The following is a 13,227-nucleotide window of genomic DNA, read 5'->3' as shown; positions in this document are numbered from 1 at the left end:
AGTGTCAGAGGGGGTGCCTAGTGATAGGACCCTGAAGTGTCAGAGGGGGTGCCAAGTGAGAGGACCTTGAAGTGTCAGAGGGGGTGCCTAGTGAGAGGACCCTGAAGTGTCAGAGGGGGTGCCTGGTAAGAGGACCCTGGAAGTATAAAGGGGGCACCAGCGGTTGGACCCTGAAGAGTTAAGTGTACAGCGTGCAGTGTTGAGGGTTGCAGCAGCACAAGTAGTTACAAGGAGCTACATCAGTCAGTGAAGGGCTGGAGGGAGCTGTTCATTGGACTTTTGAGCTAAACAGAGTCTCAAGAGTCAAGTGTCACTACAGTCCTGGATCTTCTGAGTTAACCAGAGTGTTAAAGTCGAAGTTCTAGCACAGTTCAGCAAAACAGTATCTCCAAGCGCCAGAAAGTGTTGGTCGGCATTCAGCTGGCGCCAACAGGCATTTTTCTATCAAGTGTCCCAGTTAAACCTAGTTCAGCCAGAGGAGTATCCCACTCATTCCCTTCTCCCATCCTCATTACAAAATAAACAAAACAAACCAAAGATGCCGGAATGGTCATCGTCTCCAATCTCACACTTGGGTATTCAACTTAAAAGTGTTGGAAGCGTTACCGGTAACAATGGCAGATCCATGTCAGGCTCAAGGCCTGGAAACATTGCTAAATCTGTTTAGAGCAATGAGATATTTTTTTTTTTATTTCAATGGTTGTTATGAAATACTGCAGTTTGCATATTGCTTTACGTCTTTAAGTACGGATGTTAAAGAGGACCAGTGCTGCGTAAACTGAAAAAAGGCAATCAGAAAGCAAAGGACTCTTTACTGGTAGAGCCTGTGGTCTCCCTTCCACTGATCTTTTCCTAATAATGACCTACCATGCCTTGTTTCATATTGTGTCTCTGTGTGGAGACAACCATCTTGGTAGAGTAGAAAGGTTTTGCTTCTTCATATCAAAGCTGCCCTCTAATGATTGGTGATCTGATAGGGTTATATTCAAGAAGTTGCAGGAGAAGTGAAGGAAACACACATCAACAGAATGAATAAGGCAGAAGCAAGAACATCCTTTTACTACAGGTCTACTTTTCCCTATGGCAAGCTTCTGGGGAAATATTGGCTAGCATAGTAGTAGCATCACAACTGCTTATTCCAAATCTAAGTCAGAGGCAGGAGTAGAATTAATATGACTTAGGCTGGAAATCTATTTCCTGAAATCTTGGATAGCAAGAAGGAAACGTCTTTGTTTCCCCCATCAACACAGATGGCGGGGGGGGGGGGGGTATTCAGAGAAAGCTAGTGATTATTGCTAGCAGCTATAACAGCCAATATCGATAATAGTAGGTAAAACCCGGCATGCTGGTTGTACCTAAATTGATTGATTTATCGATTAACTTGGTACATTCAGCCTGCCCATACATGGTTTGAATCTCACCCAGTTCCTGCTGAGATTCTAGATGTATATGGCCTTTCTTAGAATAACTCACACTGCAGGTATACCACTGTAACACTACGGAACAGGAGTGCTAAAGTACAGTCACATGCCTGGAAGTACATTGCTATTTATCAAGAGGAATTTAAGTCAAAAGGTTGATTTTTCAGGGTAGTCATAAAGCACAAGTCACATTATCTAGATGCTAGATGTTCCCATTAAACTAGTGAATGTTCACATTTTGAGCATAGGTCCACTTTAATGTCAGCCAATATTCACAAGGTACTATTAACATCTAGCATCTAAGTGTACTGAATAAGACTAAGCTATCTCCAGAGTAGTAGAAAAGTTTGCTTTATTATTATCCTCCTTAATCTTGTTTGAGATGAGCTTTAAGCAAACAGCTGACTTCCCAGTTCAAATACATATATGGGAGCTGTTTTAACCACTTGCCGACTGCCTAACGCCGATCTACGTCGGCAGTCAGCGCTCCGGCCCCGGAGGCGCGCTCCCGCTCCCGCGTGGTCACGGACCCCCCCGCGCGTGTGACCAGCGGACCCGATGTCCGTCGGTCACTCGGCGATCGGCGGGGGAGAGGGAGAATGTCAGGCAGCTTGTGTAAACAAGCTGCCTGTCATTCTCCTCGCTGTAAAGACACTGATAAAACGGATCTAGTATGTAGATCCGTTGATCAGTGTCCTTACAGCTCAAGCCACAGCCAATCACAGTAGAAAGCATGCCCCTAGGGATACACACAGCCCCTCCCTTCCAAATAAAGTTAACCCCTTCACAACCAGTGTATTTTTACAGTAACAGTGCATATGTATAGCACTGATTACTGAAGAAATGTCACTGGTAACCCCAAAAGTGTCACAAATGTCAGTCAAGGGTCCGATCTGTCCACCCCAATGTCGCAGTACCGCAAAAAAAATCGCAGATCGCCGCCATTACGCGTTAAAAAAAAACAACAAAAATGACAAAAATCTTTCCCTTTGTTAGTAAACGCGATAACTTTTGCGCAAACCAATCAAAATACGCTTTTTGCGATTTTTTTTACCAAACATAGGTAGCATAAAACAAATTGGCCGAAAATTTAAAAAAATTTTGATTTTTACTCTTTTTTTGGGGGGAATTTCATATAAAAAATTGTGAAAAATATTGTTATTTTTGCAAAATTGACGCTCTTTTTTTGTTTATAGCGCATGATCAAAAAATCGCACAGGTGATCAAATACCACCAAAAGAAAGCTCTGTTTGTGGGAAAAAAAGGACGTCAAATTCGTTTAGGTACAGCGTCGCACGACCGCGCAATTGTCCGTTAAAGTCACGCAGTGCCGAATCGCAAAATACCCCCTGGTCAGGAAGGGGGTAAAATCTTCCGGGGCTTAAGTGGTTAATTGCCAAAGGATTTGTAACTTTGGCCAGGTCAATCCTGACGTTTACACAGCACTCGGACAGCAAATTTGGGTTGTGACCTCACATTTCTCTACAGTAGTTAAAGTGGTTGTAAAAGGTAAAATATATTTTACCTTAATGCATTCTCTGTTATAAGGTAAAAAACCTTATAATATTAGCTCCCCCTCCCCCCACTACTCACCTGAGTCCGATTTCAATACAGTGCTGTGCACATCTGCAGCAGCCCTTCTCTCCTGTCTCACAGGCTTGGCTGAGAGCAGCTGGAGCCACCATTTACTGCTGCTGCTATCAGTCAAAACCTGTGAGCAGGGGCACGGTCAAGCCAGACTGTGTATCTGAATCAAGGCAAACAGCCAGACTAAGGATCGAGCACGCATGGAAAGGAAGCTGTTTCCTATAGGGGCAATGAGTGGGGTTAGGAGCCAGGAGTGTCGTCGGGGGGACCCAAGAATAGGAGGATTGATACTGCTCTGTGCAAAACCATTGCATAGAGAAGGACCAGGTAAGTATGGCATTGATATTATGTTCATGACAAAAAAATAAAAATAAATAAAGCTTTACAATCACGTTAAGCCTGCCTGGTCACCTCCTTTTTGTCCTGCCTCTCATTGGAAAGTGAAGGAGTAGCAGCACCCTAATGAGGTCATTACTCACTTCTCTCCTCCTGTCAGCATGGTTCTTGTCACATCACATGCAGCCTCTTACTAACTCAGAGTTCTAATATACTGTATAAAGGGATTACAAGAAGCTGATATCAAGACTAATTTACAGTAGGTACTTAGGTATGTAGTCATTAAAAAATGTTAACAACTTGTCTGTTTTAATTGGTGCCATTTTAACATCTTCATGGAGTTTAGCTTTATAGTGTTACTAAACCCATAACAATAAAATCAGTCTGTATATGCTGTAAAGCATGCATGTTATACTCAATCTAAGGGGTTAGTCCTCTGCATTGTGTAAAATGGCTGTATGATCCTGTCTTCTCTGACCCCCCTCCCCCTTCTTCCATTGACCCTTCATAAATTCCTGATAACACAGAGCCTATGGAGTCAGGTTGCACATGCTCAGTTTGGTGTGTATTGCTAGAGAGTTTTTTTTTTTCTTTGGTAAAGTGAATGTGATCAGCACAGGGCCAATCGGCACTGTCCAGACAGAGGGTCAGGGCTCTTGCAGTCTCACAGAACAGTCAGAAAACTCCTCCTTCAAGCTTTACCAGTGTATGGCTGGACACTGATAGAAGTCACAAGGCTGCTATATACTGCTGATGAGAAAAGGTATTTAGCAGTTTATATTTACTAAAATAACTGCATTTCCATGTTCTGTGTACTGTGGGAGACCAGATATAGTGAATGCAGAGTCCTGGGTTTAGTAACACTGTGATGAACCATGCTCCAAATGTATTTCTGTCCTAACACCTAAGCACTAGCAAGTGAATAATAATTATATGTATTACCATTTCCAGAACAATTTCAAAGGAGGCATTGAGTTCATTGACTGCAAGTTTACATATCCCACCCGTCCTGATATCCAAGTACTGAATGGCCTCAATGTTTCAGTCAAACCTGGACAGACATTGGCCTTTGTGGGCAGCAGCGGTTGTGGCAAGAGTACCAGCGTCCAACTTCTTGAAAGGTTTTATGATCCTGACCATGGCAAAGTGGTATGTTGAATATATACCTTTAATTTTTATCTGGGGCTAATGTAGTAAAGTTAGACACTGTAGAGATAGTTTCCAACACAGTTATATATACTAGGCCTGTGTCTAGACCATCTGGCTGGAAAATGAGGAAGACGATCATATGATGTAATGTCTTGCCAAACCTCCCATTATCAAAATACTGCAGGTCTTTTTCTCTGCACAGTTTCATAATACTTTGTCAGTTCTTCAATACCCTTTCATTTATGGATTAACCTTTAAAAGACAAGCACACTTGTTAACCGGCAAAACTCAACCCCACCCCCATCCGTCTCAGTAGGTACACAGATACAAAAGCTTACGCAATACAATGCAAACTAAAACTGGTTTACATTGCTGAGTCAGCATATTGTATATCTAGGCTCTGGTGGTGTTACCAGTATGTTCATTTATAAGTGTATATGCTCAGGTGACTAAAAGATCATGTGGGGTTTGCTAGTTTAAACAAGCATTTGTTCCTTAATAAAATAAGTAAATAATTTGTGCAGCATTCTCACACATTCTAATATCTAAAGTATCGGTTCATCATATACATTATGTATATATATATATACTGTATATATACTGTATGTATGTGCATGTGTGTGTATATGAATATATATACAGTATGTATCATATTAAATTTTAACAAACTCCTATATCACCACCTCCAGTTATTGACTAGACTAATGGGCCATACACACTATCAGATTATCTGAAGACTTTTGTCTGTAGACTTACCAAAACCATATAATATGCGGTCAAACCTAAACACTTTCAATTTGTATGCAATCCGGCAGGCCCTTGCACTACATAGAAAAGGTAAATCTGAAGGAAAAAGTCTTTAGATAATCTGATAGTGTGTATGGCCCTTAAAGCCCCGTACACATGCACAGATTGTTGGCCAACTGATCGGCCAACTTTTGTCCAGTGTTGTTTGTTGGTTGCAATGTGCTCTAGACTTGCAATGGACTTTTGTTGGCAAACAAAAACCAACTTCAGAAGTGATGTCATGTTCTGGTTGACTTTCAGTGTGTTTTTTCTTCTCTGCGCATGCCCAGTCTTGCTCATCTGATTTTTGTCTGCCGAAATCTGTACTGACTGAGGAACAATCGACCGTTCTGTTGTTGGCCAACAAAAATTTTATAGCATGCACACCAGATTTTTTTCGGCCGAAAATTCGCAGTTGGTTGCCGGAAGCATCATACTAACAAGCCTACAATCGGCCGATCGGACGTTGGCCAACAATTTACGGCCAACAATCTGTGCGTGTGTACGGGGCTTTAGTGTATACAGTATAGTATTTGAAAACGTAGTACATCCACAAAAAAAGTGTCTCCTACACAAATAAGATAAAAAATGATATAATGTAAAGCCAACAAGTGTATAATGACTAATCAACACCACGGTCATTTTTGCTGCTTTAGGCCCCGGAAATAATAAACTGTTCATTGTGCTTGAACACATTCTTTCATATTAGGTGTTGGCTGCTGTAGCTGTTTAGGTAGGGTTAACGCAGAACAGTGTCGATATTAGAGATGTTTTACTGATCTTTAATCACCACTACTAAACAAGAATTAGTTATGAAATATGGAAGAGGACTTTTTTATTTACTGAGAAAATAGACATTCACATATAAACCAGACGCATCATAAATATCTACTGTAGTTTAATAGAATGAATACATATTTTTGCCTCTGAGTATTTAGGTCATAGTGAGTTCCTAGGCAACTTTTCTTACTAAATATCATTGAACCTACCACCAAAACTAGACACCTGCATCCCCATAAATATTTTGGCCATCTCATTTATATTTAATGTAAATGTTATATATTCATTATAGTGTTCCAGTACATTAGATCAGCTTTTTTCAACCTTTTTTTACCCAGAGGACTCCTTGAAATAACTCTTAGGTCTCAGCAAACCCTAGCTAAAATGATTTTATAAGGATTTAGTGGGAAGAATGTTCCTTAAACTGGTGGCCAATGGGAAGAATATTTCCCTTACAGACATAAAAACAAAGATAATCGGTGTCGTGCAGATGGTTTTGCAAAGTGGTGTTGGATTTAGAAGGGAGGTCAACCAGCAGCAGTTCAAGAAATCCCTAGCAACCTCTTTAGGAACACTGGTCGGAAAAGGTTGCATTAGATGATCATTGCCAATACCTATGCCTGGGCACTAAGGATTACATGAATCACCCCAAGCATGCACCCTGGAAGGGGGTGTGGGGGTGTTGGGTACTGAAGGGAGGTCAACCAGCAGCAGTTCAGGAAATCCCTAGCAACCTCTTTAGGAACGCTGTTTGGAAAAGGTTGCAATAGATGATCATTGCCAATACCTATGCCTGGACACTAAGGATTACATGAATCACCCCAAGCATGCACCATGGAAGGGGGTGTGGGGGTTTTGGGTACTTATCAGTTGATATGGGTTTTCAAGTCATGGTCTGGTCCTAGCCTGTAGTTTTCAGATAATGTTAAAATATTTAAAGAGCTTTTTACTATTCTCCTGATGAATGTTTTATTTTTTTCTATTTGCAAAGCTAATAGATGGCCATAACAGTAAGAACATCAATGTATCATTCCTCCGCTCTAAAATTGGCATAGTGTCTCAGGAACCGGTGCTGTTTGACTGTAGTATTGCTGAAAACATCAAGTATGGAGATAATTCTAAACAGCTTTCCATGGACCAAGTGATCGAAGCATCAAAAAAAGCTCAGCTTCACGATTTCGTCATGGGGCTTCCAGATGTGAGTAAGCAGCTGGAGAGGTTCAATTGCAAACGGTGCTCAGTGGATTTGTGATAAACTTTATATCATCCTTAGAGGACTACAGCTCTCAGTTGAATAACTACTAGTTTTGCTTTCCCCCGGCACTGTAAACAAATAGAGAGGTTGGGACTAAGTTATGGACAAACTGTCCATCTAAATTGTCCCTAGTTTGTTTGACAACTGGGTGGATACTAGGCTTTAAAGCACAGAGCCAATGAAAGCTTTGTTATAGTTTCTAACACAATTGGGGAGGACAGAACTTATATCAAGTTTTTATTACTGTTCATGGCACAGTCATTTTAACCCTTCCGAGGTGTTTTTTTTTTTTTTACTGTTTCAGGGAGACTTCATTACCTGTCCGTATATTATTCTGATACTGGGACAGGAAGTGAGGAGAAATGCCTGTAGTGGCACAAAAGAAACAAAATAATTCTTGTAGCAATGGAGCAACTGGTGGGTTTGATGGGATTTTCCTGGGGGATGCTCTACCTTTGATTGCTGATTATTTGGATTGCATACAGTGCTGTGTGGGTTAAAGATATGAGCCTATTGATGCATCATTTCTATGGATGGTTGTCTTTAGCTCTAAAGATCTGAATTTTTTTTGCATAAATATATATTGTCTTTTGTTTCCGAAGTCCCCCACTCTTGATGTGAGAATTTATTGGTCTATCTTTTGAGAATTAACATTTCATGTATTAACATTTACTGTCCCTTAGATGTTCCCTCCTGGAAATGAGAATTTCTACTCTAGCAAACTGTATAGAAACCTTTGAATTTATATTACTGGATTCCCCTATAAGCATACTATTCACATGTGTTCCTGATGGAGATGTTATATGCATTCAATAAATGTTGGGTTGACATGTGGATATTGAAATTAAATCAGATCTGTGGACTCTAGTTTGCAAAAATTGGACACTGTGCTATACACACTTTTAATATTTGCATAATAAACTTCATGGTTTTCTGAATTTATTCTGTAGTGTCACTTACTATATGCCCAGAAAAAAAATCAATGCTACATGAATTCTTTTGTTTCACATTTATTGAAGGATGTGGGCATATTGGACAGAGAACCTTTTTGTATCCATTGGAACAAAAACATCATTACCAAAAACTCCTTTATTCACAATCAAAAAAGTAGTTATGGCTGAAGTTGTGATTTAAATGGATGTGTTTCTTTGAAGGAGAAATATAACCAAAGCTTTTTTGGCTATACTTCTTCTTTAGATCACAGGAGTGCAGTTAGCTATACACTTCTGTGTCCCGTTTTTAGTTTCAGCCCACTGTTGGCTGATGTCATAGCCCCAGTCTAGGCTCTGAAAAGATACCAACCATATACTCGAAATCCACCCAGAACCGTGGGCTGGAAGCTGGCTCAGAGCCACTGAGAGCCTAAACCAGCCGCTCCTACCCCCTACACAGCCCAGCACTCCAGTGAGCGATGGAGGGGCAGAGCAGAGAGCCGGTGATTGACTGTCACCAGCTCTCTGCAAGCTCAAGACTGAGAACTGAGCGATCAGTGGTGTTTGATCGCTTAGTTTTGAGTCTAAAAGGAGGTAGGGGACAGATGAAGCTGGGATCAGTGCTGCAGCCATCTAGGTAAGTATGATTGTTTTTTTTTTTTATTATTCACTACCGCGGCACGACTTCGGGGGCGACCTGTGAAGTCGCGTGCACCACGACTTCGGCTCGACTTGCATGGACTTCATATAATGAATGTCAATGCAAGTCGCTCTGATGTTCGCCTCAAAGTAGTACAGGAACTATTTTCTAAGTCGGAGCGACTTGAGTCGCTCCTATTAGAACGGTTCCCGTACCACTGCATGGACCGCGACTTGTCAGGCTGACCAGTCGCCTGACAAGTCGCGGTAGTGTGAATGGGCACTTAAATAACATTTTCAGTGATTAAATGCTAATTAATCATAACATATGAAGTAGAAAACTTTGGGGCTCTATTTGATGAACATGAAATACATCTGAATTCTCCTTGTATTATTTGTTTATTATAATTATGTTGTTGCCATTGGATATTAGATAACAATATTGATTGTTCTTTGATTTCCTATTACAGAAATATGACACCAATGTTGGAGCTCACGGGTCTCAGCTGTCTCGGGGACAGAAACAGCGTATTGCAATCGCTCGAGCAATCATCAGGGACCCTAAAATTCTTCTACTTGATGAAGCAACATCTGCATTAGACACAGAAAGTGAAAAGGTGGGAGAATAAAGTCAAATTATCATTTAAGGCTAAGTTAACTTAGGGGTAATAGCAAGCCAGGAAGTGAAAGGTATAGCAAATGATATCCTCTTCACACTACATAACCGAATCCTATCCTTCTTTATGGAGTTGGTAGTGATGTAAATTCCTCCTCAGCAGAGAAATAGACATTTTGTGGAAGTATGAGGTTAGGAGAATCATAAACCCGGCAGAATTTATTCCCCACTGAGATTTTTTTTACATGTACACAACAAATACCTCCTACACAGCTCTTGTGTTCCCCCCTTGGTGGGGACTAAATAGGGTCATGAAAAAACACATTGCTCGGGTACTGTATGTACTTCCACCATTGACACATCAAGCCAGCTCAGATCAATGATGTTTATGACATCAATATAAATAGGAAGTGGCTAAAAGTTGCTGAATTAGATTCACCCCTCTGAGGTTCAGCAAAGGATGAAAAAAAAGATAGGGTTGGTATCTAATGAAAACAATGGTAACTGTTTATGATTCACAGTGCTTTACCAAACTAATATTACCCCGCTAGGCTTTAGATCTACGTTAACAAAAGTTTTGCAAAGAAAGCTTGATGGGGCTACATCCATCCCATGGGTAGAAACCAGGGTGAATTGGAAACCCTTATGAAATGTGGGACTTTAAAATGCGGCAACAGTGGGATAAACAAACTTACATTAAAAAAAACAGAAAAATGTGTTACAAAGTCGTTTACCAATTACACTAGGTATATGAAAGATGAAGATGATAGTGATTTGCCAATGCCTGTGATCAATCAGTGCTCTTTTCCATGTGGTATCATTTAGGAGCCTGACAGAGATAGTAAAATATGTCTTTTTCACTTTTAACAAGTTTGAGAGCTCTTTGATGGAGTATTCATGCTTCCTTGGTTTGGATCCCTTTTGATTATTCCAGGCCTTCTTAATTTTCTAATAATTTTCAGAATATTGCAGTTACCCTTTTTCATGTATATGCAAGTGTGGATCCTGAGGAAGCAGTTTATGAGAAACATGTCGATCATATACGCTGACATAATGCTGCAATTGTCCATGTTTGTAGAAAATATATACTACATGGTGTAATTGTATTTATAGCCTAAATTTTTAACAAATGATATTTTAACTGTGCTTTGTAATAAAAATATTTTCTGGTCTTTCTTTTATGTACAGGTGTATTTCCAAATATTTGAATATCATCAAAAAGTTCATTTATTTCAGTAATTCAATTCAAAAAGGAAAACGTATTTTTTATATAGATTCATTACACACAGAGTGATATATTTCAAGCATTTCTTTCTTTTAATTTTGATAATTATGGCTTACAGCTAGTAAAAACCCAAAATTCAGTATCTCAGAAAATTAGAATATTACATAGGACCAATAAAGAAAAGGATTTTGAAAAGTATGTCCATGCACACTATAGTACGCACTCAATACTTTTGCATGAATTACTGTATCAATGCGGCGTGGCATGGAGGCATTCAGCCTGTGGCACTGCTGAGGTGTTATAAAAGCCTAGGTTGCTTTAATAGCAGCCTTCAGCTTGTCTCTATTGTTGGGTCTGGTGTCTCTCATCTTCCTTTTTACAATACCCCACAAATTCTCTATGGGGTTTAGGTCAGGCGAGTTTGATGGCCAATCTAGCACAGTGATAGCATGATCATTAAACTAGGTATTGGTACTTTGGGCAGCATGGGCAGGTGCCAAGTCCTGCTGGAAAACGAAATCAGCGTTTCTCTAAATCTGGTCAGCAGAGGGAAGCATGATGTGATCTAGAATTTCCTGGTAGAAGGGTGCACTGACTTTGGACTTGAACTTTGAACAAAGCAAACCAACACCAGCAGGTGACATGGTTGCCCAAATCATCATTGACTGTGGAAACTTCACACTGGACCTCATACAACTTGGATTCTGTGCCTCTCCACTCTTCCCCCAGACTCTGGAACCTTGATTTCCAAATGAAATGCAAAAATGACTTTCATCCAAAAAGAGGTCTTTGGACCACTGAGCAACAGTCCAGTCCTTTTTCTCCATAACCAAGGTAAGACGCTTCTGACAATGTCTCTGGTTCAGGAGTGGCTTGAAACAAGGGATTTGACAGTTGTAGCCCATGTCCTGGATGCGGCTGTGTGTGGTGGCTCTTGAAGCACTGATACCAGCCGTAGTCCACTCCTTGTGAATTTCCTCCCCAAATTCCTGAATGGTCTTTGCTTCACAATCTCTCAAGGCTGCAGTTATCCCTGTTGCTTGTGCACATTTTTCTATCACACTCTTTCCTTCCACTCAACTTTCCATTAATATGCTTGGATACATCACTCTCTGAACAGCTAGCTTCCTTGGCAATTACTTTTGTGACTTACCCTCCTTGTAGAGGGTATCAATGACTGTCTTCTGGGCAACTGTCAAGTCAGCAGTCTTCCCCATGACTGTGTAACCTACTAAACCAGACTGAGAGACCATTTAAAGGCTCAGGAAAACTTTACAGGTATTTTGAGTTAACCACTTAAGCCCCGGAAGATTTTACCCCCTTCCTGACCAGGGGGTATTTTGCGATTCGGCACTGCGTGACTTTAACGGACAATTGCGCGGTCGTGCGACGCTGTACCTAAACGAATTTGACGTCCTTTTTTTCCCACAAACAGAGCTTTCTTTTGGGGGTATTTGATCACCTGTGCGATTTTTTGATCACGCGCTATAAACAAAAAAAGAGCGTAAATTTGGCAAAAATAACAATATTTTTCACATTTTTTTATATGAAATTCCCCAAAAAAAAAAAGTAAAAATAAAATTTTTTTAACATTTTCGGCCAATTTGTTTTATGCTACATATGTTTGGTAAAAAAAATTGCAAAAAGCGTATTTTGATTGGTTTGCGCAAAAGTTATCGCGTTTACTAACAAAGGGAAAGATTTTTGTCATTTTTGTTGTTTTTTTTTTAACGCGTAATGGCGGCGATCTGCGATTTTTTTTGCGGTACTACGACATTGCGGCGGACAGATCGGACCCTTGACTGATATTTTTGACACTTTTGGGGTTACCAGTGACATTTCTACAGTAATCAGTGCTATATATATGCACTGTTACTGTAAAAATACACTGGCAGTGAAGGGGTTAACTTTATTTGAGAGGGAGGGGCTGTGTGTGTCCCTAGGGGCGTGATTCTAACTGTGATTGGCTGTGGCTTGAGGTGTAGTTACACTGATCAACGGTTCTACATAGTAGAACCGTATGATAAGTGTTTCTACACTGGGGAGAATGACAGGCAGCTTGTTTACACAAGCTGCCTGCCTTTCTCCCTCTCCCCCGACGATCGCAGATCGCGCTCGCTCCCCAGACCCTCCCAGGCTAGTGACGTACCGATACGTCACTCTGCCTGTGAGGGGCTGACCGCCGCAGTATATAGTCGTGCGGCGGTCGGCAAGTGGTTAATTAGCTGATTAGAGTGTGACACCATGAGTCTACAATATTGAACATTTTCACAATATTCAAATTTTCTGAGAAACTGAATTTTGGGTTTTCACTAGCTGTTAGCCTTAATAAACAAAATTGAAAGAAAGAAATGCTTGGAATATATTATTCTGTGTGTAATGAATCTATATAATATGAGTTTCACTTTTTGAATTTAATTACTGAAATAAATTGACTTTTTGATGATATTCAAATTTTTTGAGATGCACCTGTAAGTCTTTTGATTCAATTGTTGGCACAT

At 40.4% G+C, this 13,227-nt stretch overlaps 1 protein-coding gene across 1 annotated transcript in view; it reads left to right on the top strand.

The window, feature by feature from the left end:
* Positions 1-13,227, top strand: part of LOC309557376 (bile salt export pump-like) — a 110,874-nt gene that overhangs the window by 96,654 nt on the left and 993 nt on the right. Inside the window, exons 26-28 of the mRNA XM_082260067.1 lie at positions 4,296-4,493; positions 7,051-7,257; positions 9,356-9,502. Of these exons, the coding sequence (XP_082116193.1) occupies positions 4,296-4,493; positions 7,051-7,257; positions 9,356-9,502 (552 nt within the window). The remainder of the gene's footprint in view (positions 1-4,295; positions 4,494-7,050; positions 7,258-9,355; positions 9,503-13,227) is intronic.

Source organism: Pelophylax lessonae (genome assembly GCF_965119305.1).
Source record: "Pelophylax lessonae genome assembly, chromosome: 6".
Lineage (NCBI taxonomy): Eukaryota > Metazoa > Chordata > Amphibia > Anura > Ranidae > Pelophylax > Pelophylax lessonae.
The sequence above is the reverse complement of the archived record's forward strand: the minus strand, read 5'-3'. Positions and strand labels throughout refer to the sequence as shown.